The sequence below is a fragment of the Xyrauchen texanus genome, chromosome 6 (assembly GCF_025860055.1).
Source record: "Xyrauchen texanus isolate HMW12.3.18 chromosome 6, RBS_HiC_50CHRs, whole genome shotgun sequence".
Taxonomy (NCBI): Eukaryota; Metazoa; Chordata; class Actinopteri; order Cypriniformes; family Catostomidae; genus Xyrauchen; species Xyrauchen texanus.
In genome coordinates, this window is record NC_068281.1 from 21,165,729 (window position 1) to 21,190,599 (window position 24,871).

The 24,871-nt window shown below is 37.6% G+C and overlaps 3 protein-coding genes across 5 annotated transcripts in view; 2 read left to right on the forward strand and 1 right to left on the reverse strand.

Annotated features, from left to right (window-relative positions):
* Window positions 1-21,745, forward strand: part of LOC127645295 (EMILIN-2-like) — a 29,269-nt gene extending 7,524 nt beyond the window's left edge. Inside the window, exons 5-10 of one of the 3 annotated variants that reach the window (XM_052128867.1) lie at window positions 4,929-5,282; window positions 5,373-5,423; window positions 6,314-6,364; window positions 6,674-6,811; window positions 7,009-7,366; window positions 21,608-21,745. In XM_052128867.1, coding sequence (XP_051984827.1) covers window positions 4,929-5,282; window positions 5,373-5,423; window positions 6,314-6,364; window positions 6,674-6,811; window positions 7,009-7,337 — 923 coding nt within the window. In that variant the 3' untranslated portion in view covers window positions 7,338-7,366; window positions 21,608-21,745. Of the gene's footprint in view, window positions 1-4,928; window positions 5,283-5,372; window positions 5,424-6,313; window positions 6,365-6,673; window positions 6,812-7,008; window positions 9,651-21,607 lie in introns of those variants that run through there. The other 2 variants (XM_052128866.1, XM_052128868.1) reach the window with 2 other exon arrangements.
* The window catches only part of LOC127645305 (myosin regulatory light chain 2, smooth muscle minor isoform), a 352,700-nt gene that overhangs the window by 271,860 nt on the left and 55,969 nt on the right, over window positions 1-24,871 (forward strand). The gene's annotated exons all lie outside the window — the stretch shown is intronic.
* The window catches only part of LOC127645296 (phosphatidate phosphatase LPIN2-like), a 36,625-nt gene continuing 20,954 nt past the window's right edge, over window positions 9,201-24,871 (reverse strand). Inside the window, exons 5-20 of the mRNA XM_052128869.1 lie at window positions 24,518-24,625; window positions 22,129-22,255; window positions 21,614-21,956; window positions 20,874-20,973; window positions 20,552-20,739; window positions 20,177-20,270; window positions 20,028-20,097; window positions 19,813-19,905; window positions 15,547-15,632; window positions 15,013-15,166; window positions 14,422-14,570; window positions 13,393-13,479; window positions 12,443-12,595; window positions 12,139-12,253; window positions 11,681-11,784; window positions 9,201-11,431 (exon numbers count right to left, since the gene is read on the reverse strand). Coding sequence (XP_051984829.1) covers window positions 11,284-11,431; window positions 11,681-11,784; window positions 12,139-12,253; window positions 12,443-12,595; window positions 13,393-13,479; window positions 14,422-14,570; window positions 15,013-15,166; window positions 15,547-15,632; window positions 19,813-19,905; window positions 20,028-20,097; window positions 20,177-20,270; window positions 20,552-20,739; window positions 20,874-20,973; window positions 21,614-21,956; window positions 22,129-22,255; window positions 24,518-24,625 — 2,119 coding nt within the window. The 3' untranslated portion in view covers window positions 9,201-11,283. The remainder of the gene's footprint in view (window positions 11,432-11,680; window positions 11,785-12,138; window positions 12,254-12,442; window positions 12,596-13,392; window positions 13,480-14,421; window positions 14,571-15,012; window positions 15,167-15,546; window positions 15,633-19,812; window positions 19,906-20,027; window positions 20,098-20,176; window positions 20,271-20,551; window positions 20,740-20,873; window positions 20,974-21,613; window positions 21,957-22,128; window positions 22,256-24,517; window positions 24,626-24,871) is intronic.

Below are 24,871 nucleotides of genomic sequence, written 5' to 3' on the forward strand. Positions count from 1 at the left end.
AATTCTTTTCTTCAAGGGGGATTTATGATGAGTTGTGTGTTTTTTTATTATCTTGTTGTCAAGTCCCGCTTTCACTGCCTATAACATTTAGAACTGGGAAGTGAGTTCAGTCACTGGCTGGTCTGGTCCTCATTATGCCCTAAAGTCAATGTGCAGGCCTTTGGAGGAGATGTGTTCCCACACACCACTGCAGATGTTCAGCGGTAAAACGACTGTGATGTCACAAGAGAACACACATTCCTAGAAGCCTCCCAAATAAGAGTGATGTCATCATTCCTGATAAGGTTGGAGGCAGATATTTCAATCCCTGTCTTCATCAGAAACAAAAGCCCTCCTCCAAGTACTTCAGCTAAAAATTATGTTTTATTAATGTGCTTGTTTTCCCACTATGCATTATTCGAAAGGACTTCAAAGGGGACTTAGCAATTATGTAGAATTATTGGACAAGATTAAGAATAAACACAGTGTTGCAGCTAATTAAAAGAGCTTAATGTTCCAAAACAGTTCCTGCAAAGGGCATGAAGGGAAATTAAGTGTGTTTCTCATAACATTTGTTTCTCATTGCTGTTTACACTTTGGTTTTGTTGTTTTTTAGGATGTTGTAGAATATGATACAGTTAAAAACTGAATGTCAGAAAAACAATAGACTTTATCCCTGAATAGCTTCAGCATTACTCAACTTTTTGGCTGCAGATCATGGCAGAGGCATATTGCACAATACTGGAATAATGGAATCAGTTCAGCAAACTGTTTCTCTGTGACAAAGCATTGAACTGGTATGCTGTGAAGCCTTGCTGCTCAGTTTCTCGTAATTTACACTAATGGCTCTACATCGATTTTTCATGGTTCAGGGCATCAATTAAACATGGGAATATTTTAGGGATGAACAGAAAACACCTACAAGTAATTTTGATTAATTTTTCTGGCTGTCAGTCAGATGTGTTAAGACAAATTCTCACTGTTTGTTTTGGAGATCAATCTTGAAGCTTTTTCCATGAGCTGTGGAAACATCTGCAAGGCAGTGACGTGTTGTTGGCCATTCTCACTAAAGCCTTCTGACATCCTCTAAAATGGATCTGAACTTTGCATACTTCACCCTTCCTTTGCACAATTTAATAGCTGTTCCTCTCCACTTTCCTTTTTCTTTTTTCTTCCTGCTGATTGATATCTTTCAGTCAAAGGATGTCAGTGAAACTCTTTCCTGCTCTCACTAAATGCATTTATACTCTGTTCCAAAACCAACTGAGTTTCCTACAGTGGTAGAATACAGAGGCATAATAAGCATTCTCCCGTTGCGAAGGATGTACCAAAAGATAAACAGCTTAATTATACTGCCTACTAAAAGACACATTTTTTTTTTCACAAAGTTTTCCATTTCTTTTTATTCAATAACTTCTATATTAATCAGAGTTGTTGTCTTAAATAGCTGCGACCTATACAAGCAACACTTTGTTGATCTCTTGGTATCTATAGAGCCAGGTTATAGAGTCAGGTTACGGAGGTTAAAATACCATACATTTTTTAATTTGGGGAATTAATTTTAACGATAAAGCCATCTTTACACTGCCAATGTGGCACAGAAGCTGAATTTAAACAGGAATTTAGATGCATTTACACAGACTGTTTAATGCTGCTCAGAGCATGCATAAATACATTTACACAGAAATTACAATTGCTTACATAAAATGAGATTAATATTTTAAATATACAATTTTGAATATAGAATTCTGAAATGAATGAAAATATTAACTTAAACATTAAATATAAAACTAAATAATGAAATATAACCTCTATCATGACAAATAACAAAGTTTAAGGCTGCTCTGAGGTTGGTAAGAGCAGGCATAATTTAGACTGGATTTTATGCTGCATTGTGTCTTTACACAGATTTTAAGCAGACACAGAGCAGGATTAACTCTGCTGTGTAGACACCTTTATAAGCCTTTAAAGACAGACTTACTGTGAGCTCTGAGGTTGATAATCAGTGGTATATGTCTCTGTTGAGGCCAGCAGTCCATATTGTTTTCAGGTTCATTTCTTTTAAATCGTGTTTAATATTGGTATTTCTGGTGAACCACTACACAGTTTGATCCTCCTGTAGGCTACACTACATATGATCCTGAAGATCCACCAATTAGAGAATAGTGATGCATTCGAGTTGGTTTCACTACACTATCAAACTACTGATATATTTGTATATATATCTTAATATTTTGAAATAAAATTGAAGTATATGGTTTCTGTACTTCTACTCCACAACTTTAAATCAATAGTTGTATATATTTCCATAGTTTTTAATTCAATTGCATTATTCACAATGCTTCTTAGGATTGTAGATCATTCCCTCGTTAAAGCCAATTAATAAACAGTGATGTACCTTTGTCCTTTTGTCCTTCCAAATACTTTTTTGCTTCAAATAAAAACTTGTAAACTTGTGATTCTGGTTGGTTTGGTTCATCCCTTAGAATAGTTAAATACATTTAGGAAATCTCTTTGGAAAAAAAGAGACTTCTGGAACCAAGAAAAACAACAATTTCGTATTCAGTGTGGATAGACAGATTGCTTGTCATTAGAATCTTATTGCATTGTATCTGGTTAGGATGCTGCGCTAGAAGCTCAGTTAGAAGAAAGAGTGAAGATCGGAAGTATGAAGGCATAATTTAAAATGTAGCTTATTTGTGAGAGCTGCTCCTGCACTGTGCATGATGAAGAACTCAAAATATTTAATTATTGGGGAATGTAAAGGTGTTCCTCATCTGGATTCATGGTCATGTTTCTCTAACTGGGTCCAGGAACCCATCTGGAAGTTCCCAGATTGGATCAGGCCAAGAGCAATGTTACGTACAGAGGTCTGGCCATTACAGCAGGGTGCAACTCTAGTCATTTAACTTTGTGTGTGTGTGTATGTCTGTTTGTGTTCATGTATACATGCACAAAATCGTCACACCCCCGTTTGCTTTCCAAACCAGAAACTGTCAACAAAAAACCTTTAAGTTACAATTCATGATGTCTTCCATTCATCCTCTAAATATGTTTTTAAATATGGCTCTCCACATAATATAGTGGTGAATCCTTAATTCCAGTTTAATGTCTTCGATTTCTTAAGCCTAGAGAGCACTTAAGAGCTCCGTCTCTGAGTCCCTGCATACAGAATTTAAAACCAGAGTGATTTGGCTTGAAACATGTGTTTTTGTTGCTGCTTTCAGGCACTTTGCATGTGATGAATCTGTTATTTGTTCTAACTGCCAAACAGACTTGTGGGAAACACACAGAAAGATGTCTATTATCTCTTGGGAGATGTAATGTATATAGGTGGGAATATGTTTGTGCGAAATCCGATATTCAGTCTGCAGTTAAATGCGGACAAACAGCAGCACTGACGCAGGATTTTAGCTGAGTGCATTTTGCCCATATCAGTTGATTAGCTTTGAAGCGAACCCATGGGACTCAAGCTCCGCCTCTCATTTGGATCAATTTCTACCACAGCCAATAAAATCTGGAGTCAAAATAGACCCTAATGTCAGGAATGACGCATTACAATTCTCAATTTAGATGGCAGCATCTGGTAGGATTGGGAATTAGTTCTCACAGAGCTGTAGAAAAGCTTGAAAAACACTGACAGACAAAAAAAAAAAAGGATGAAAAAGAAAATGTGAATAAGATTTTAGAAAAACAGATGCGTGTGAGAAGTGTGAGATCTTTGGGGTTAGAAATGTGAACTGAAAATAAAAAAATAAAAAACTTCTACCTCATTAGACTCCATGAAATAGAGCTGACAGCACAGCATTAAGACCAAAAGCTTTTGTAAATAGAAGGTGCACTGCAGAGTTCAAAGACAGCTTGAATGCACCATTAAAGCTTTCTCTGGTGTCGTTTTAGAAGCATAACCATTAACCTAAATACTTTTTAAAGTATGGCTGCAATACTAGCAAAATAATAGAAGTTAACAGCTTTCATGGGGGATTTTACAATATAAGTTGAATGCCATTAGAAGGCTTTAGAGATGGCATTGTAAAATGAGGGCTGGCATGCTGTCTTACACTTTCCACTAACTTTGTGTTTATTTAAAGGGATAATGAAAAATCTGTCATTTTGTTCCATACCCATATTACTTGATTTCTTTCTACACAATAGATATTAGGAATGCCTCAATTGCATTGTATGAAAACATAATGCAAAGAAAGTGAATGGTGTTAGGTAAATGGAATAGTTCACCCAAAAATGAAAATTATCTCATCATTTACTCACCCTCATGCCATCCCCGATGTGTATGACTTTCTTCCTTCTGCAGAACACAAATGTAGATTTTAGACGTATATTTCAGCTCTGTTGATCCATACAATACAAACTTAAGTTCCAAAATCCACACAAGGGCAACATAAAGATTTTGAAAAGAAAAGATTTCAAACAAAGTTCTTTCACGTTGTCATTATGGGGTATTGTTTGTAGAATTTTGAGGAAAATAATGAGTTTACTCAATTTTGGAATAAGGCTGTAACACAACAAAATGTGGAAAAAGTGAAGTGCTGTGAATACTTTCCGGATGCACTGTACTTTTATGCTCCCTTTATGTGGATTTTGGAGCTTCACATTGTATGGACCTACAGAGCTGAAATATTCTTCTAAAAATCTTTGTTTGTGTTCAGCAGAAGAAAGAACGTTATACACATCTGGGATGCCAGGAGGGTAAATCATGAGACAATTTTCATTTTTGGGTGAACAATCTTTACAATCTGCCTATCATCATCTTTTGTGTTCTACAGATGAAATTCACAAAGGTTTGGAGCAACATGCTGACAGAATTTTCATTTTGGGGTAAACTATCCCTTTAATGGTGACATCTGATTGGTCAATTTGGTTAACATATACATGGTATCTTCACTTTCAACAGAAGCTTAACTACATTTTCATCCCATTTTCTCACTCAGGACTGCCTGTGAGGCAAGAGAGACCAGCGCCTGTCCCTGACATTAAAACTCCAGCTCAACCCAAAAGACACTATATTCCCCATATCCACATACCTTTGATAATACCCCATAGAACAGTGCCAGTCACTGGTCTCCCCCATGTGCACCAGCCCCCCATCCCCCGCTACTTCCCACCACCCACCAGCCCCAGGCAACCCATCCTCCCCATGCAACCCAACCAACCCGCTGTACACAAACCAGTGGTGGTTACAGGGCAAGCCGGTCCACCTGGGTATGTGCGCAGGGTGACAGTTAGACGTGATCAGAGCTCGGAGGACTCAAAATCACCTGTAAAGGGATTTGCTGGTGCGCCAGGTATGAAGAAAATTGGTAATAATGATTTAGAAGCACTTGCATGAAGTGTCAACAGGATTTGATTAGTTTTGTTTGCTTTATCTTCCACAGGCTATCCTCCTGTTAATCCTCCTTCAAAAAATACAAAACAACCAAAACCAGGTAAACAAAACCTTTTGGAAAGTAGTTGAAAGTAATTTGGAAACTTTCGCTAAGCTCCGCCTTAAAAGTTTTACTGACGAATCCCTTCTTGCAATCCGCCACTTTCATCTGACAAGCGTTTGATTTTTTTTTAAAGAATCATGAGTGTTTGAGTTAAATTATCCAAAAATATTGTTGCCGGTTCCTTTATAGTGACATGAGGTAACCAGAGAGGATAAACTAAGTGTTTGTTCTTTGTTATCTTTAAATAAATCTTGAGAATAGCAGGCTATGGATTAAAATGTGTCAGCCCTAATTCCCAATGCCTAACAGGCATAACATCAGTGAGGACACCTACATTTGCTCATTCATTCATGTATTAATTCAGGTCATAGCATAGGTGATAGTAAATAGAGAGCACTATTTTGAGTGTGTTGCAGACAAGTTATGAGCAGTTTTGTTACTTGAACTAATATAATGAAGTGTGTGATAACTCTCAAGTTATGCCATTCCCTTTTTAACTGACTGTGATAATCATTTGCCTCGATTCTAATTCTCAGCCTCCACAGTTTTACGCCATGCTGTGTAATTTAACATTTAAAAAAAAATAAAATCTAATAAAAATGCTTTGCAATGTCTCTCTTCTAACCAGTCAATGTTATACTCATATGTGTTCATTTTATGAGAATATTTACCGAAAACCTTACTATGAACCTGCAGTTCATATTAATTTCCCTTTCATTCCCATTGGAAGATCTGCAATGCTTGTCAGTGCGTGCAATAATAACCAAGGTTTGGAGTTTAGTGTACGGTCAATTTTTACCTTTTTTATTTCCAGTGTTTTCTTTAGAACTTTTTGATGATATTATTGCTATAACTTACTGAATTATGACTATTAATTCTCGTAATAGTTGCACATGTCCCATGGAATCTGGCATACCAAAGACCCATTGCAACTCCAGGTAACAAATAACAATTAAAGAAATACTGTTAAAAAGAAATTTGGGTGTTGTACCATACAAAAGGGATTTTATAAAACATTGTTCCAGGACTAAATTCTAATTAGTGATTATGAGTCATGCTCAAAGCCATTGGAAAATGACTGACTGCACATCTGTGATCATATATTCAATATTAATGACTTTTGAACACTTGTAATTGATTTAATTTTCCATCTATTTGCAGGTTTTTCACTTGCCATGATCAGAATGTGATGAGAAACTTGAAACCTCTCTCACTTGATTTACATGTACACCTCTTTTTCAAAATAGTGTCACAGCAGAACTCCTTGATGGACCCTTTTTCTTTCTCTGCTGGACTTACAAGGCAGTCTTTCTCAGGGGACTTTGATATCATTCGCTTTGATAGGGTGCTAGTCAATGATGGAGGACACTACAACCCTCATACAGGTAATCTGCAACTCTGACCCTCAATTTACTTTACATTGTTGATTGAGTAAAAGTTGATTTTGAACAGTATAAGGTATTAGGCACACCCTAAAAAAAAAAAGAAACTTACAAATGCTTTATCCTGCGCCAAGAACAGTTTTGGTGTTGATAGAAGTTTCCCCTTCTTGGCAGCTAACTTTGAATTTTCCCCTTTGTAGGGATCTTCACAGTGCCTGCTGATGGCCGTTATTTGGTCACTGCTGTTCTAACAGCTCCGCAGGGTGAGCATGCAGAAGCTGTGCTGTCTGTGTCCAATCGCAGTGTGCAGAAGTTGGACACAGCGGGTTACTGGAGTGGCCGCCCACGGCTGACCCAAAATCAGTGTGCATGCGGGGGGTCTGCATCCTTCAACCTTATCCTCCCACTCCGGCGAGGGGACACCGTAGCCTTGGTCCGCACCGCTGGAAAGCTAGCGATTTCTGAATCCAGAGAGATCCTCTCCACCTTCAGCGCAATATTCCTCTACTCCTCTCAAACCAAGAGATAACACAAGAACATCTAATGTGACCATCCAATGCAAGTCAATGTCAAGTTTTACACTTATGACTACGAAATAGAGTTTTGCTTTGGTTATTTATCAAAACTACAGGGCTGAGACACACAATTTGACAGTATTTTAATAGAGGGATGTATTTTTCCTAAACATCAAAGTGCTGCGATAGCAAGGCAGGCTAGGTTTGTGCCAAAGCAAGGGAGCATATCAATAGATTTTAGTAGTAATAATCTATATTTGCCATAATCTATAAAGTTTCTTTTAAAATTGTGATTTGACCAAATATATATAAATGTAAAAGCAGGTTTATATAGTTTTTCAACATTAAATTAACATTTGCATACTTTTATCCTTCTAAAATATCACGTGGTTTTAGTGTGAATAACACTTTTTTTAAATCCTCAGGGTGTGGGATCAGTTTTTCCTCCAAAGATTAATCAAAGCTTAAATGGATAGCTGCAATCCACAGAATGAAACTAATAATACAGCCATTTTATATTTTCACAATTGCATTTTCATGTTTAAGCCTACATTGTGTAACTTATGGCCCTCAAGCAGTTGAAGAATAAAACTGCAAGTTACTTGTGGAGGCACTTTGTTTTGGTAAATGCTTGAGTCTGGCTTTGGCTCTGCTCTTCTGTACAGATGTATCTGATGGATTGATGAGTATCAGTGTAACCATTGTTACAGGTGATCATCTTATCAGAGCGAATGTCACTAAAAACAAAACCACCTCCCTGCAAAAAAAAAAATAACGAAAGGAAGCAAAAGATGGATATCCGTAAAATGTCTAATGAGCTGGTAAGTAGCATAACCTCCGCTGTTGTTTTGACTTTTTTTATATAATTAACATTACAAAAGTTATGCAATATTAGATGATTGCTAATCATGTAAGATAAAGTCAAACGGTGGAAAGTAGAACTAAGCAGGCAAATAGACCAAGGTAGTAAATGGTTTAGAGATTAGCATTGTTACCAGCATAAAGTCAATTTTTTTTTCCATTGTCCTTCCTCAAATGATATTGAAAGCACTGCAGTGCCACAATCCATAATAAAATGCCCCATTAGATTGTGCCGACCGTTACATAGCGTTAGCCAATCACATATCTTACCAATCAATAGAGCAAGAAATCTTAACTTAATCTCTGGGTCGGTTTTAAATCTTTTAAGATGTCGTAGTTGTCGCCACCTCTGAAAAAGCTAAGCCGATGTTGTTTCATGTTTTATCATTACAGGCTCTGTTGCTTTCCCTTTTTGCTTAAAGGCTCTTGTTTGTTTGAGCTTTCTTTATTTTGAAATGGGGTGATTCCCCAGACTGGTTGCCTTTTTGAATGATCCATGGTCAAATGTTGCTCATGTGTTGTGGCTACAAGCTTTTCAGCTCCAAACTACTACCATGCATATCACTGGACATATACACACGTTTTAGGAGCTCAGGAACTTCTTTTCTTTATTTACGGACATGCCATAAACACGCACATATGACTGACAGAAGTGTGCAATTTCACACAAAATCCGTCTCGACAGCTCTAAAATATTAATAATTATTATAGGCTTACTGTAGTGAATCAGGTTAAGGCAAAAAACATGGTTTGGAAGATGGATTGTTGGTGTACTTGCTCATTAAAGAAATTGTTCATTTCTAGTAAAAAAACATTTTCATGGAGTAGCTTTTAAAAAATCGTAACCATATGATCGCAAGCAATTAGTCAACATCACTTGCAATATCCATATTCTGTAATTGAAAAAGGCAATAAAATTAATTTTCCACACACAATGGGCTTTTTTACAACTGTTAAAATTAAGCAAATCAAGTACAGGCCATATAAATTAGAGTAGAAGGATTTCCACACCATTGTATTAAATACATCTTTAATTGATTCATCAACATTGTCCAAACTACATATATATATATATATATTTTGTAAATTATGGTACAATTATCCATTTTAAGATATTTATGCTGGCCTAAGGCAATGCGAAGCTATACATCAAAACCAAGAAACGCACCATCCCACAAATAGCATACAATTAAAAATAAAAACAAGTAAAACAAAAAGGCATCAAAGATCAAAGTGGAATGACAAAAATGTTCAGCATTCAGCACATAAAACAGTAGTTTCAAAGAGGAAAAAAAAATAGGCTTTTTAATATATTTTTTTGTCTTTGCTTTTACCATTAATGTTAGGTTCATACAATACAAGTGTGTTTATCCCACACAAGAGGTATTACTTTCATAGAAAGAATGGGATTCCTTTGTTAACAATTAACAGATTTCACTTCCTAACATCATAAATGAGGACAAGCGCAACACGCATGCGCGCGCGCACACCAAATTACAAAACAGTCAATTTAACCATGGAATGCCCAAATTGTCCCTAAATAATTGTTGTACATGAATATATAAAGAAATTATTTTATTGTACATCTACTTTAACTTATCTTTAGCTCTAGCACACAGTGCTTTTAAGAGATCTTAAAGGGATAGTTCACAAACACATTTTATTCGATCATCTTTATCTCAAACTCACGTTGTTCCAAACCACTTTGACTCTCTTTCTTCCGAGGATGAGTAATTTCCAAAAATCTTCATTTTTGAATGAACAGTCCCTTTAAAAGGTACTTGACCAAATCCCAAAGGTGTGACTGAAAGATGACTGTTAGGCAAGGGCCAAAACCTTAGTGACCAACTACTGAAAAAGAGAGCACATTACTTCAGTCAACGCTTACAAATGATCTGATCACCCTAGTCCTTCACTTGCACAACAGCTTCAGTATTTCAGTAATAATTCGCAGATGCTCAAAAGTGTTCACTAATAATGAAATTGTACACCTTTAGACCATCTACCCAAGCAGAAGGCATCAATAAGTAAAACACTAACTGTCCTATTAATTTCTACCAAGCAAAGGCCTGGTAGAAAAAAAGGAAAAATCTAGAAAGCCTTAAAATGTCAAAGGCCATTTGATACCACTACTCCACGCAGGCCACATCCTACATTAAAGGTATAACATACTGTCAGTACCTTCATAATGAAAACGAATATATACTACACTCTTCATAACTTAATACAGATATCTTTCTAAGGTTTAGTTCAAGGATCTAAAAGCACTTATATCCTTGCATTGTGCATAAAGACTGCTGAAAAGCTTCAAACTATATTGCATTTCCATCATGAATTAAGTGCAAGACGATATGTTATTTTCTTCTCTCTTGGCTGCAGCTGAAAGTGTGACCGGTAAGGCATTTTGTAGCAACCAAGCGATGAAAATGTCAACAGCTGGGAAACAGTACAAGAAACCTAAATTACAATGGATTCCTCCGTTTACTTTTCATAGGAATCTAGTAAATTGTACGATGTGGAGAACATTTCATTTTCTTAACTAAGTAATGAGCTGCTCATTCTGTGCATACTTTTGAGTATGCCACCTTTAACCTTATGCCACTTTTAACCATACGCTCATTCAAACAACTCGAATAGCTGCACACTCATCTCTCAAGAGTCATTCCGCTGACTTAAAGGCCACTGGTCATCTAACTAATACTGTAAACATTAGCCCAATATTTCACAAGCCCATGAGCAATAAATTCCTTCAGAGCTGAAGCAGCTTAACTCTTAGCAGCTAAATCACTGAGAATGATACAGATTAGCAATTAGATTTTGTTAACACATTCAGAGCAGCACCAAGTACTTGAGTTTGTGGAAGTTCTACCTACACTCCATTTATGTGATGGTCTGCAAAGTTGTATTTGAACTATTCTGGTGTTCTCTATCACACTTGTTCTGTTAGAAACAAGTAGTTGAGTAGGAGGAACAGTTCTTATATCCCAGGTGGGATAGAGCACCACCTTTAATTGTCTAGAACTAGAGATGTTGAGGGTTACCAGCTAAGTGGTACTGATGGCAGGGAAGAGAAAATAAACGTGGGTCTTTAGCACAGGTCTATAAGAGCAGATCCTCAGGATGGATTTCATGGATAGGCTGACGCCAGAAACAGAAGGTACTGAATTCCGGGAAACTGAAAGCTGAACTTTGTTCTTTATTCAGCAAGGGAAAGACATGATCAACCAGCTCACTCAATCTGCTGTACCTACACACAAACAGACAGAGAGATAAGAGGAGAGTGAGGGTGAAACAGCTAATCCAACCTTTTAAGATAGACACAGACCTCCCAAAGGCATCACTGATATAACACTCAAGAAGACCTTGAACAAAGCTCAAGTGGGAAAGAGCTCTCCATTATTCTTTATGAAAATCCTCTGGGTCAGCACAATCTTTGACAAATGAAGTTGACTTGAAAGCTGCTTTTGTGCCGCTGAAGATAGATGTGCACACTTACGAGGACTTGTTGCCCTTGGCTTGCTCCTGTATGAGCTCTCCTTTGGGGTTGACTGTAAAGATTCTGTAGAGTGGTACTCCAACCTCCTTATAGGCAAAGGCATCCTAAAAGACAGAGTCACAAGATCAGACTCCAGCTCAGGACAAGCACAGAATAGAAAATTCCATTTGTATACAAGCCTGAGTTCCTGACATTTGCAACTGACTTATTATGAAATAGATGGATTCATACTCCACCCAAAAAACAACTGGTCATGCAGTGCAAGACTGCAGATATAGCTCGAGGAGAGAGCGATTCGAATGCAACATTATCGAATTGCAAAACCAGGGCAGGGGTCAATACACCTCAAACATTAATCCACACACACACACACACACACTGTCCTTTCATTCTAGCTGCTGAGGTCAGCATGCATCTACAGTGACTACGAAAAGAACGTTTACATCAGTCCAACTCACATTTGTTCGGTTTCCAAATGCAGCATAAAAAGGATGTTTGTTGGGATTGAACAGGTTCTTAATGTCAGCAAGGCATTCAATTTTGAAGATTTCTGGCTTCTTCTCAATTACTTCCCTGAAGGACAAGAGAAGTCTGTTTGAGTATATGAAATTCAGCTTTTATTCCTGCTCATTGTTAAAGGTTACCTCATTTGAGAAAAAGATAATAAGGTAATTCAATAAAAAACATTATTTATGAATACACCTTTTTTTGTTTGATTGGTAATTTTGACCACTGAAATATTCAATAAAGTTTGAATAATACCTGTGAAATGCAGAAAAGAGACTACTGGGAGAGAGCATGAGAGGTCCACGTGGCAGGATGCTGCCTCCATCGTTTACCCACTGCAGATACCCTCGTGTCATGTCTGCCATGCCAATTGCCCTTGCTGAACAGTACAGGAATTTATAGCCATTCCTGAAAAACAAAAACATGCTTACATCACAGTTCCATAAGATAGACCCTGCCAGGAAAGTACTGTTTTCAAGCCTCTTAATCTAGCATGTTTATGGCCCATTAGTTGCAAAAAAAAAACATATTAGGAGCAATGTTAAAGAAATAGATCACCCAAAAGTGAAAATTCTGTAATTATTTGCTCAGCCTAATATCACTCCAAAGTGTAAGACGTTCTTTCATGGAACACAAAAGGGGAATTTCAAAAAGTATTCACAGGGTTTATATGTCATATAATGATACTGTATAATGACTCCAGTGGTGGCTGTCAATACCATAAAACCTATATAGCGCTGTGGGTTTTATGCTGTACACACAATAGAGGGCAGCTCTACTGCTGAAAGCACTGCTGGAAACACTATCAGAGTAATTTAGTACGGTGTTGAAAATTGCAAGTAACCGAAAGTTATGAAGTTCACACAGTTCCGGTACTTTTAATGAATGGAAAATTCCCAACCCTAGTGAATTATGCCTTAAATTTAATTAGTTCATCACAAAAATCTATTGTATCCCTTTAGAAGAGATTGAATATAGAGCAAGAATCATACAGATTAGTTTTATGGCATTTATTTGTCTTTTTTCATGCTTGACAGACTATTCACTGTCACAAATAAACCCTTTAAAGACCCATGTGTTTCACTGAAGAAAGAAAGTCAAACCGGTTTGGAGTAACATAAGGGTGAGTAAATAATGTCAGAATCCACATTTTTGGGTACACTTTTCTCCATAAAAATATTGAGGACTGATAAATGGCAACTCACTCAGCCACAGAGTGGTATAGTTTAGCAATGCCCTGATGTGTCCAGTCCTTCCCAAACTGAGGCAAAATCTGTCCAAATACATCTGATCTGTAAACACAAACATATAACTAAGAATGCCATGTACTCATGCACAAAATAAGTCAAACATTAAAATCCTCCAGCGCATATTTGATCTACTGGGAAGGAAGTCCAAGTCTCATTCAACTGCGTTCCTAAATATAGCTTCTGACATTTTTTATTCTTGGAATTTATAGACTTTTTATTTCTCTCAGCTTGGGCAAAACTCAATGTCATCGACTAATGAGGAACCTTATCCTGCTTAGCGTTTTATCTCAGACTGTCGGAGTGGCATTATAACAGAGCAAGATTTAAATTGGCTCATTATGGTGACATCCTCCTAGTCCAACCCTGGTCTGGGCACATCCCACAGTCAGCCGCCCTGCTTCACAGCCTCAGAGAGATGTGTCAGGCAAGCGGGTCAGAGAAATAATAAGCGGCAGTCAATCTGCCTGTTTGATGTTGGCCACCCACCAGCCACTGAGGGCACGAGTCTGGAGGTGGAGAGCATTCATTTGCATATACACATTTATATTACAGCTGGCTTTGCAGTAATTAAAAATCAAATACAACGGAACGGCATTGCACTAATGTTAAAGCTGTGAACTCCACTCAACTCCCAGCAAAGCTCAGGGAGACATTCTCCATTAAATTGTGCATTGTCTTTATCGTTGGGGCTGCAATGTGAGATAACTATTGGTAGTTCATTATTTGCCCACATGCTCAAGAGTGCTTGCTTTGATGAGGCATGCTCTGCCTTGGTCTATAAACCTCTTTAGGTGCTGGCAGATTAACCTGGCTATAAGTACTTCTGCAGTAAATATGGTGTTTATGCACACCTCAGCCTTTTCCCATTTCATGACTGTTACAAAAACAAACTATTTCTGATGCAGATTTAGATCAGCCTTAATCTAGCAAATGTTGTTAATTTCTGTAAAAAGCTTGGAAAAAAAGTGTCTCTGAAAAACATACTTGGTGATGGTTCCATCAATGTCCGAGATGACCACTTTGTCATCCCAGTTCCAAAGGTAGATGGTGCCTTCACAGCGACACGTGCCTTGGTACTGTGTTGTGATGCTGAATGTCACATCATTGGGTCCTTCTTTCAGTTTCAGACTAGCCTGTGGGTAAACATTGCTACCTTTCATTGTCCACTGATAAATGGATCTTGTACAGACCACATAAAAGTTATCTTAGCTATCTGTATTATATCAGTTACAGCACATGGAGTTATACTGTAGATGGGGTGTTGAATTGGTGGATGTTTGAGGATTTAAAACTGGAAAAGTGACTCTGAAGCTGCCAACTGGGGGAGCACCAGAGCAAATTAAGCCAATGACAATGTTGTGCTGTCACTGCGCTGTCTTGAACATAACTTCCAGAACGAATCTTCATAGGCAGCAGTTTCCACTACAGGCAATAGACAGAGATCTGGATGCTTTTTTAAAAACAAGACATTTTACACCGCAGGACATGTCAACTTTTTGAAAGTTTTTCCATGTTAACAGCACTAAATATGTCTGTCTCCAAACAAAAACTTTAAAGACTCTTAAAGAGACTCACAATCTGGTCAGTGGAGAGTCGAAGAGATTTGCGGTAAGAGTGAGTAGTAGAGGTGTGGAAGTGGGGCTCAGACTGGATCTTGTGCTCCATTGATGATGCAGCAGCGCTCACCTCCTTCCCCTCCTCATCACTGGATGTGTCCCTGGTTTCCACTCTACAATCAGAGCAAACAGGGAATCAGTGACCTAATCTTCCTAATTTAGACTACACGAATAACACCGAGATTGAGACAAAAAAAAAAAAGTGGGCTGGAATGTCCTGATTCACATCTTCTGCATTTAGGAGGGAAAACCTGTTGTCAGCAATCAAAAAAGTGGGCAAGGGTATAACTGATACTTTTATCTTTTACAAATTTTTACAACCAAGCCAACTGACAGCTGGTTTTATGTTGCCATCTATAACTTTGGTTCTATTTTATTAGTTTCAATTTAGCATAACAGCCAGTTATTATCTGTACATACTCCTGGAAGACTACACTCTGGGTCTTGGACGGCAAATTATGCATCTGCCTGTAATTCAAATGATCCGACTCACTTGCGGGAATGGCTTTCCATTGATGAAGGGGAACCGCCTTCCTCCATTTGGGACTGCTTTATTTCCAGCTTTCCAGTACTTTCTGACTGTATAAAAAATAACAGACAAAAAAATAAAGATCTGATTAAGTTGCCACATATCTAAAAACATGGTTCACAAATTCATGAACAAGTAGCTTTCATAATATGTGTGTGATGTCATGTGCTTATGTTGTGCAGAGCTGACATAAACCCAACTTTCCTACATGTTGGGTTTGACTACATGACCTCTGACGATATCTCATCTTTATATGCAGGTAGGGCTGCAAGCTATCGTTGAGATAAGCTGCCTGGCCTAATTCTCTCAGTGCAACACAGGGCTAATTACAGAAGCTCTAGATGAGGGCAGCGCAGAGGTTGCGGTAGAAAATCTGTCACTCCAACGGACTGCGTTGTAAAATTTACATCATGGTTTATTTTTTTAAATCCGTCATACATGTTTCATTTCATAAGCAGTAGGGCTACATTCAGGGGTGAAGAATCCATTACAATAGATGACAGTGGATAGGCCTATATGATTTTTAACTATTTTGACCTATATGATTTTTTTATGACTTAAGAATTTTGACTCACCAAGCGCATGTCTGGTTAAACAGGAGTTCTAAGGTGAAAGTTCTACCTGTCAATCAACCGCTGTGCTAAAACAAGATTTTTTAACTGCCAGTTACATGTGCCTTTAAAAAGGAAGTTACCTTCCGATCATTAAACTTGAGAAACCGCATACATGCATACATACATACATACATACAAGACTTCACAGAACTTCAGTGTACCTGACATAAATGTAAAGTGTAAAAGATGAGAAGCACATGTGAACCACAGTTAAACAGATTCTCCACTAAATTAATGGTGAATTATGCTCTAAATGTAATGTTTGTGCTTATATTAAATGCAAGTATAACTGGCAATGATTTTTTTTGCACTTTTTTTACGTAATGATTGATGTCTGCAGTCACGTAATCAGAGAAACTCCCTTCGAAATCCAAACAAATGTGGTCAAATGCATCTCGGATGCAACTCAAGTGTAACTGTCAGTAAATGCCAATGACTCATGTCCTCTTGTGATCGGATCACCTGAAATGCATTTTAATACCAGGCAATAAACCTAGGTACTAAAAACTAAACCACATTATAGCTCTTTTCGGTTTCTTCTGAACAAAAACTTTCACAGCAGTTTTGAAGCTGAAGAAAAGTTTCACAGTCTCCTTTCTGAATGGTAACTGGTTAGAACAACAAAATAATTATTAATAACATTCTTTTTAAAATGACAGTACACTGTGCTACGGGATGGTGGGTGATGTACCAGTTGCAGCGTTGCCAGATCTTGAAAGAGAAACAAGCAACCTGGTCTGGAAAACAAGCACAAAATAAGCGAAAATAAGCAATATATTTTTTGCTATGTGGTGGATTTATCAGCATAGAAATCATAAGGGTAGCTCAGCAAGTAAAGACCCTGACTACCACCCCTTGAGTCATGAGTTTGAACCCAGGGTGTGCGAGTGAATCCAGCCAGGTCTCCTAAGCAACCAAATTGGCCCGGTTGCTAGGGAGGGTAGAGTCACATGGGGTAACCTCCTCGGGGTCGCTATAATGTGGTTCTCGCTCTCTGTGGGGCGCATGGTGAGTTGTGCATTGATGCCACGGGAACAGCGTGAAGCCTCCACACATGCTACGTTTCCATGCTCAACAAGCCACATGATAAGATGTGCGGATTGACGGTCTCAGACATGGAGGCAACTGAGATTTGTCCTCCGCCACCCGGATTGAGGCGAGTCACTAAGCCACCACAAGGACTTAAGAGCGCATTGTGAATTGGGCATTCAAAATTGGGGAGAAAAGGAGAGAAAATATTTATTAATTATAATTTTAATTACAAATCTGCTTCTCAGTCAAAATCTGGCAACTTCAATTATGTACTAATACATCATATCTAACAATAATTAAGTGAAGACTTGGAAATATACCTTTTACCTCTAATAATGTTTTTCTTGTATCTGGATGTATACAGGTGAAACTCGAAAAATTTGAATATCGTGCAAAAGTTCATTAATTTCAGTAATTCAACTTAAAAGGTGAAACTAATATATTATATAGACTCATTATAAGCAAAGTAAGATATTTCAAGCCTTTATTTGATATATTTTTTATGATTATGGCTTACAGCTTATGAAAACCCCAAATTCAGAATCTCAGAAAATTAGAATATTACATGAAATCAATTAAAAAAAAAAGGATTTTAAATACAGAAATGTCGGCCCTCTGAAAAGTATAATCATGCATATGTACTCAGTACTTGGTTTGGGCCCCTTTTGCATTAATTACTGCCTCAATGCGGCGTGGCATGGATGCTATCAGCCTGTGGCACTGCTGAGGTGTTATGGAAGACCAAGATGCTTCAATAGCGGCCTTCAGCTCTTCTGCATTGTTTGGTCTCATGTCTCTCATCTTTCTCTTGGCAAAGCCCCATAGATTCTCTATGGGGTTCAGGTCAGGCGAGTTTGCTGGCCAATCAAGCACAGTAATACCATGGTCATTGAACCAGGTTTTGGTACTTTTGGCAGTGTGGGCAGGTGCCAAGTCCTGCTGGAAAATGAAGTCAGCATCTCCACAAAGCTTGTCTGCTGAAGGAAGCATGAAGTGCTCTTAAATGTCCCGGTAGAAGGCTGCGTTGACTCTGGACTTAATAAAGCACAGTGGACCAACACCAGCCGTTGACATGGCTCCCCAAACCAACACAGACTGTGGAAACTTCACACTGGACTTCAAGCATCTTGGATTGTGTGCCTCTCCATTCTTCCTCCAGACTCTGGGACCTTGGTTTCCAAATGAGATGCAAAATTTGCTCTCATCAGAAAAGAGGACTTTGGACCACTGAGCAACAGTTTTTTTTCTTTAGCCCAGGTAAGACGTTTGACATTTGAAGCCCATGTCCAGGACCCGTCTGTGTGTGTGGTGGCTCTTGATGCAGTAACTCCAGCCTCAGTCCACTCCTTGTGAAGCTCCCCCACACATTTGAATGGCCTTTTCCTGACAATCCTCTCCAGGCTACGGTCATCCCTGCTGCTTGTGCACCTTTTTCTTCCACTTAACTTTCTATTAATGTGCTTTGATACAGCACTTTGAGAACATCCAACTTCTTTTGCAATTACATTTTGAGGCTTTCCCTCCTTGTGGAGGGTGTCAATGATGGTTTTCTGCACAACTGTCAGGTGAGCAGTCTTCCCCATGATTGTGAATTCAACTGAACCAGACTGAGAGACCATTTAAAGGCTCAGGAACCCTTTGCAGGTGTTTTGGATTAATTAGCTGATTAGAGTGTGACACTTTGAGCCTACAATACTGAACCTTTTCACAATATTCTAATTTTCTGAGATTCTGAATTTGGGGTTTTTATAAGCTGTAAGCCATAATCATCAAAATTATATCAAATAAAGGCTTGAAATATCTTACTTTGCTTGTAATGAGTCTATATAATATATTAGTTTCACCTTTTAAGTTGAATTACTGAAATTAATGAACTTTTGCACGATATTCTAATTTTTCGAGTATCACCTGTATGGAGTTATAACTGGTACTGGTTCCCAGCATTTAAAAAATAACTTTTTCACTCTGGAACAATTGAAAATCACTTTGTTCCCATTTTGGGTTACATTCTGCAAATAATTTTGTTTGTTATCATTCCTTGAACCGTTTTGAGTCCCTACTGGGCGCACACACACACACCCCGGGGATGAGAAAGTAAAGTCATAACTGGTGCACTAGGTTTAAATGGTTTATTTGTTTCTTTTTTTCCATCTGTCAAAATAAAGTATTTGGAATTATACATCAATGTTTAAAAAAAAAAAAAAAAGGTAAATTACATTATTTTCGGTTAACACAACCCCTGGGGCAGCAAATGAGCCTGATGTATGTCTTAAATGTAAAAGCTCTAGAAAGAACAAAACTTAAAAGGCAACTTATTTTTTTCTTTACAACAAAGGATGCACTCATCCTTTTGATCAGGCAATTATGTGAATGATGATGCTTGTGTAGTAAGACCAACCCACAGACGTCTAAAGACAAGTGATGAAATGCAGTGGGATTAAAAGATCAATAACTGAAGGTCTTAATTTAAAGGATTTTACTAAGCTCTAATCAGTGAGTAGGAACAAAACCTTTTGTCTTTGCAGAGTGTTCTATAAATCATTACAAAATGCTTGCGTAGCTTCAAATGATAATCTAATATTACCTGTTTAATAGTGCTGTCAGCTCTCTTTCTCCAGAACCACCAGCGGCCTGATTTCTTTGGCATCCTCTCTTTAACCCAAGCTTCCTCTGTAGCCTTAACAGATCATTGACAATAGCTAATTGACTTACCCACGAAACAGCATAATAACAGCAAAACAGATTTCAAAGAGCAATCAAAGTAATAAATTGTCCTATTAAAAAAAAAGCAAACTTTACCTTGGGTAAATTCTTTTGAAATGCCTGCAAACTTAAGATCAATGGGGCAGCCAATGTCCAATTGTAATACCTAAAATAAAGTAAACAACTGGTAATTTATTAGCTTAAGTATTTCGCATACTTTATAGAAGTTTTAAATTCAAACCTACCTGTTTCCTATTTTCACAACCAAATTTTGATTGTCTATGATAGCTGGATTCTCTGCAAATTCATGATATGTGATGAGATACTCCATAAATTTTTCTAGAAGCAAAAAGAAAATGTTAAACTCAGATGAAAATTGGTATGGTTGTACTGCTTGTGTCATTTTCTCCCTTGGATAAAACTCTTACGACTGTATTAATATCCTTTGTAAATCACTTCAGATAAAAGTGTCTGCTAAATGAATAAGCCAAATTTAATGGAAAGGACAGAATTTACCTAATTCTAATCAGTTCTTCTTATTGCCACACTTTAAGCATACCGGTGTCTTCAACGCCTTAACAAAAAATCTAACACACCAGAAAAGACAGACATAGAGATACCTTTGGAAATCTCTCCATTCTCACTGAGTCCTCCACACAAGGACAGAGTGACATCAGGCAGATCACTGGCAGAGTCAGACAGGCACTCAGTGCCACTGTCAGCCGCAGCACTGCCCACAGACTGTGGGGAATGAGACCCTGAGTGCATTCCAGAGTCCATCCAATGCTTAGAGCTGGGGTCTGAATCACTATAAACATACAATAGCACATCAGGAAAACTCAGAAAAGTTTCCCAACACCTAATACATTTACGAACTGCTCTTCAATTGCAGTTATCTAATCTGAGAAGCAGTGTGTGCCATACTGCATGTTCTTCTTATACCTCTTAGGAAAATAGCGAGCAGCAACATCAGGCTCTAGCACATTTAGGTCATCCAGGTAGATGTCTTCAGGGCCCTGGTGCTGACTCCTTTTTGGGACACCTGAACAACAAATGCATGGTCAACGTTTCAAATTTAAAACAATAATCATACCAGAACAGCAAGCTTTGACTTGCAATAAAAAGCCATGTATTAATTGCTGTAACAGTATCTTGACAGCAATACAGTAGACCGATTTAGAAGCACAAGTTTTATTTATAGGACACATTAATATTGGCTAGTAAAACATTAATTAGCCACAACTTTATCTCTACTACTCCCACACTTCTACAGTATCAGATAAGGTCACTGGCAAGCCAATCAATCCAACTACAAGCAGAATTATCTAGAATTTAACAAGGGAATTCATAAACACTACATTAAATAGCTTGTGTTGATGCTTTTCCAACTGAAACAGGAAGTTTGGGCAGGACATCTTGAAAAGCTAGGTAGGATTGGGGGTACATTATCATTGCAGAGTGCATTTGATTGAAGAAAAAAAAAAAGTGTAGTGCAAAATTAGTCATTATTTTTTTCTGTTTTCCTTGAAGGGAAACATAGTAAATTCTAAAAGTAATCCTCATTTAATCTGTAAAAATTTCATTTTGTCAACCTTTAGGAGTACACTAGCATATAGATTGCCAGAAAGCGTACACAAATGCACTAAAACCACAAAACTCTCATTTTGATTTCACAGGGCCACCTTTCTTCTTGGAGGGTGAGTCAGTCTTGGAGCCAACATCCCCCACATCCCCATCCATAGGAGCAACAGAGGCAGTAGGTGTAGCAGCAGTAGGAGGGCTGTCTGAAGGGGTGGAGGTCATCACACCACTACACTTTCTCTCTAACTCAGACTCAGTGGGTGTTTTGGGGGTGAAAGGTGTGCGAGGTTCAGGCTTGACTATGATACAGCCTGAAGCTCCTAAAGCTGGTCCTCTTTCATCTGTCTCCATAGCCTCTGAGCTCAGGATAACTCTAAAGTGAGTGTTCTCCGAAGGTGTTATGGTCATGGTCTTCGGCAGCTCCATCTTCTCCTTCTTAGAAACCTAAACATTACGGTATATTGTTGAGTATCGAAGAGCTCTGCTTTAATCATGACCCGTTAACTACAAAATATCCCATGAAACATGCTATTTTTGCATGCTTTATTAATGCATTACTAATTTCAGTAAAAAAAAAACATCACAAAAAGACAAATGCTTCTGAAATGCAATTTACCCTTGTAGATTCTGGAAACTCTCCCCATGTCCACTGCATGTGTGACTCCATTTTAAGCAAACTCTCTGAGGGCCGAACAACCAGTTCAGAGTCACTCTTGGGGGAGAAGGACTCTGATATTGCATGACTACAAAAAATAAAACAACAACTCAGATGAACTGATATACAAAGGGACAGTGGAAGAAAACTGAGAATCTTTAAGTCAACATGAGACAGCATTTGCAACTCATTATCCTTCCACAAGCCTGGTTTAAACTCAACGCAGTCACTTGTTTGCAAGCTTGCGCATGGCAAAAATGACATCATTGCAGCCTTGATGGAGGTGCGCATTGGCAACACAAGCCCTCGCTTCGCACAGTGGTGCACACAATTTTTATGACTCGGGCGAACAATGCATGCTGCGCCGCATTAAACAATGAACGCATTTCAATGTAAATGCATTACAATGTCAATTTTATAAGCATAAAATATAAGAACAGTGCATTCAATCCCTTGAATGTTTCAGAGACAGACTGTAGCATTGCTCTTTACATTTAATAAAGTTTTTCACATAAACTTTACAAAATAATTTAGAGTATAAATCAAGAAATAGTCTACACAGCTTTTTAAGTGCTTTAATATATAAAAAACATGTTGTCAGGAGCATTTTATTGTGTTGTAAAAACTACTAGACTGAAGTTTGAAACTTTTATTATAATTTTTTTTTTAAAAAAACACAGGTTAATGAGAATTTGGTAAATTGGCCTTATTGAGCAGAACACATGTTTTTTGTTTAAATCGTTATTAAAAACATTCTTGCATAAATTGCCCCGTTCAGTTTAATGGGACAATTTACATACAGTAAGTGTATTTACACAAATGAGAATAAGTTGTCTCCATTAATGCACTGAATGTTTTACATTTCTACAACAGTATACAGTGGGTACGGAAAGTATTCAGACCCCCTTACATTTTTCACTCTTTGTTATATTGCAGCCATTTGCTAAAATCATTTAAGTTCATTTTTTTTTTCCTCATTATTGTACACACAGCACCCCATATTGACAGAAAAACACAGAATTGTTGACATTTTTGCACATTTATTAAAAAAGAAAAACTGAAATATCACATGGTCCTAAGTATTCAGACCCTTTACTGTGACACTCATATATTTAACTCAGGTGCTGTCCATTTACAATTACATTTATACATTTGGCAGACGCTTTTATCCAAAGCGACTTACAGTGCAATTATTACAGGGACAATCCCCCCGGAGCAACCTGGAGTTAAGTGCCTTGCTCAAGGACACAATGGTGGTGGCCGTGGGGTTAGAACCAGCGACCTTCTGATTAACAGCCCTGTGCTTTAGCCATTTCCCAAAAAGACTCATGGCTGTATTAGATCAAAAGGGTGCTTCTAATAAATACTGAACAAAGGGTCTGAATACTTAGGACCATGTGATATTTCAGTTTTTCTTTTTTAATAAATGTGCAAAAATGTCAACAATTCTGTGTTTTTCTGTCAATATGGGGTGCTGTGTTTACAATGAGGAAAAAAAATGAACTTAAAATGATTTTAGCAAATGGCTGCAATATAAAAAGAGTGAAAAATGTAAGGGGGTCTGAATACTTTCCGTACCCACTGTATGTGGATGCAAGCATTTTAAGGCATACTATATTTTATAAGCAGATTTAACTTTTATAGTAGTGGTGCCTTACCTTTAATGTTGCATTGACTAGCATTACTCTTTAATTTTAAATTGTTTTGTATAGATCATGAACATGTTTTATATTGTAGCACACCTACATGTATATTTTTATAGAAGTATAAGGTCAAGAAATTTACTATAAGCATTTTATGTTTTGTACTGCACCGTAAATTTTTCGTGATATTTAACAAAAAATAAAATGTAGGGTGGGATTTTATGTAGAGTAGCTGATAGTAACAAGTGCCACAATGGAGCCAGACATAAATGTGAGTTTGCAGTTGATTGTGGATGACAACTACCCTCCTAGAACACATCAGCACACACTTTTGAGAAGACTTTTTGACCAGTTCATGGTTGAAGGGTCAAAAGCATCCTGAAGAGCATTGGGATCTGCTCCAATGGCAACAATACTTTTTCAAATCTATAATTATTTGAATTATTGCCAATAACTTGAATGGCTTCGATGACATCAGCCAAAAATTGAGGTGGAGCTAGTCATTACGTTTTCATGAAAGGTTACAAAAGACAAATTTCTGTTTTTAATAATGTACACTGAGGAATTGTGGATAAGGCCAGAAACATGTATTAAGAAAGTAAAAAGGATAATGCTGAAAGTCTGATGTGATCAGTCCTCTGATGTGATAAAGATGTAACGCATGCAAGTATTTTTAAGTTTGTGTGGGACAAGAATCAGATACAAACCTATCAGAGGGAGACCAGTCTCCATCAGAAAAAGGGTAGTTGTCCAAAGAATGACGAACTGTTGTTAATTTGGGTTCAATGTCTTGAACTGTACTGATCGAAGATGATCTGAAAGAAAGACCTTTCAATCAGTGGGAAAAACAGAAACCAAATTTTTAAAAGGCTATGTTCACAAATCAGCAGATTTCAGTTGTTATTCCTGTTTGTGTTAAATATAATTTTGTTCACACACAGTTCAGTAATAAAAGAGAATGACAACCGCATCTATAACCAAAGTGACTCAATTAAAATTTCATGACTCACAACCAAACTTTGAGAGCAAGTTCAGGTGATATATGCTGTAGGAACCGAACT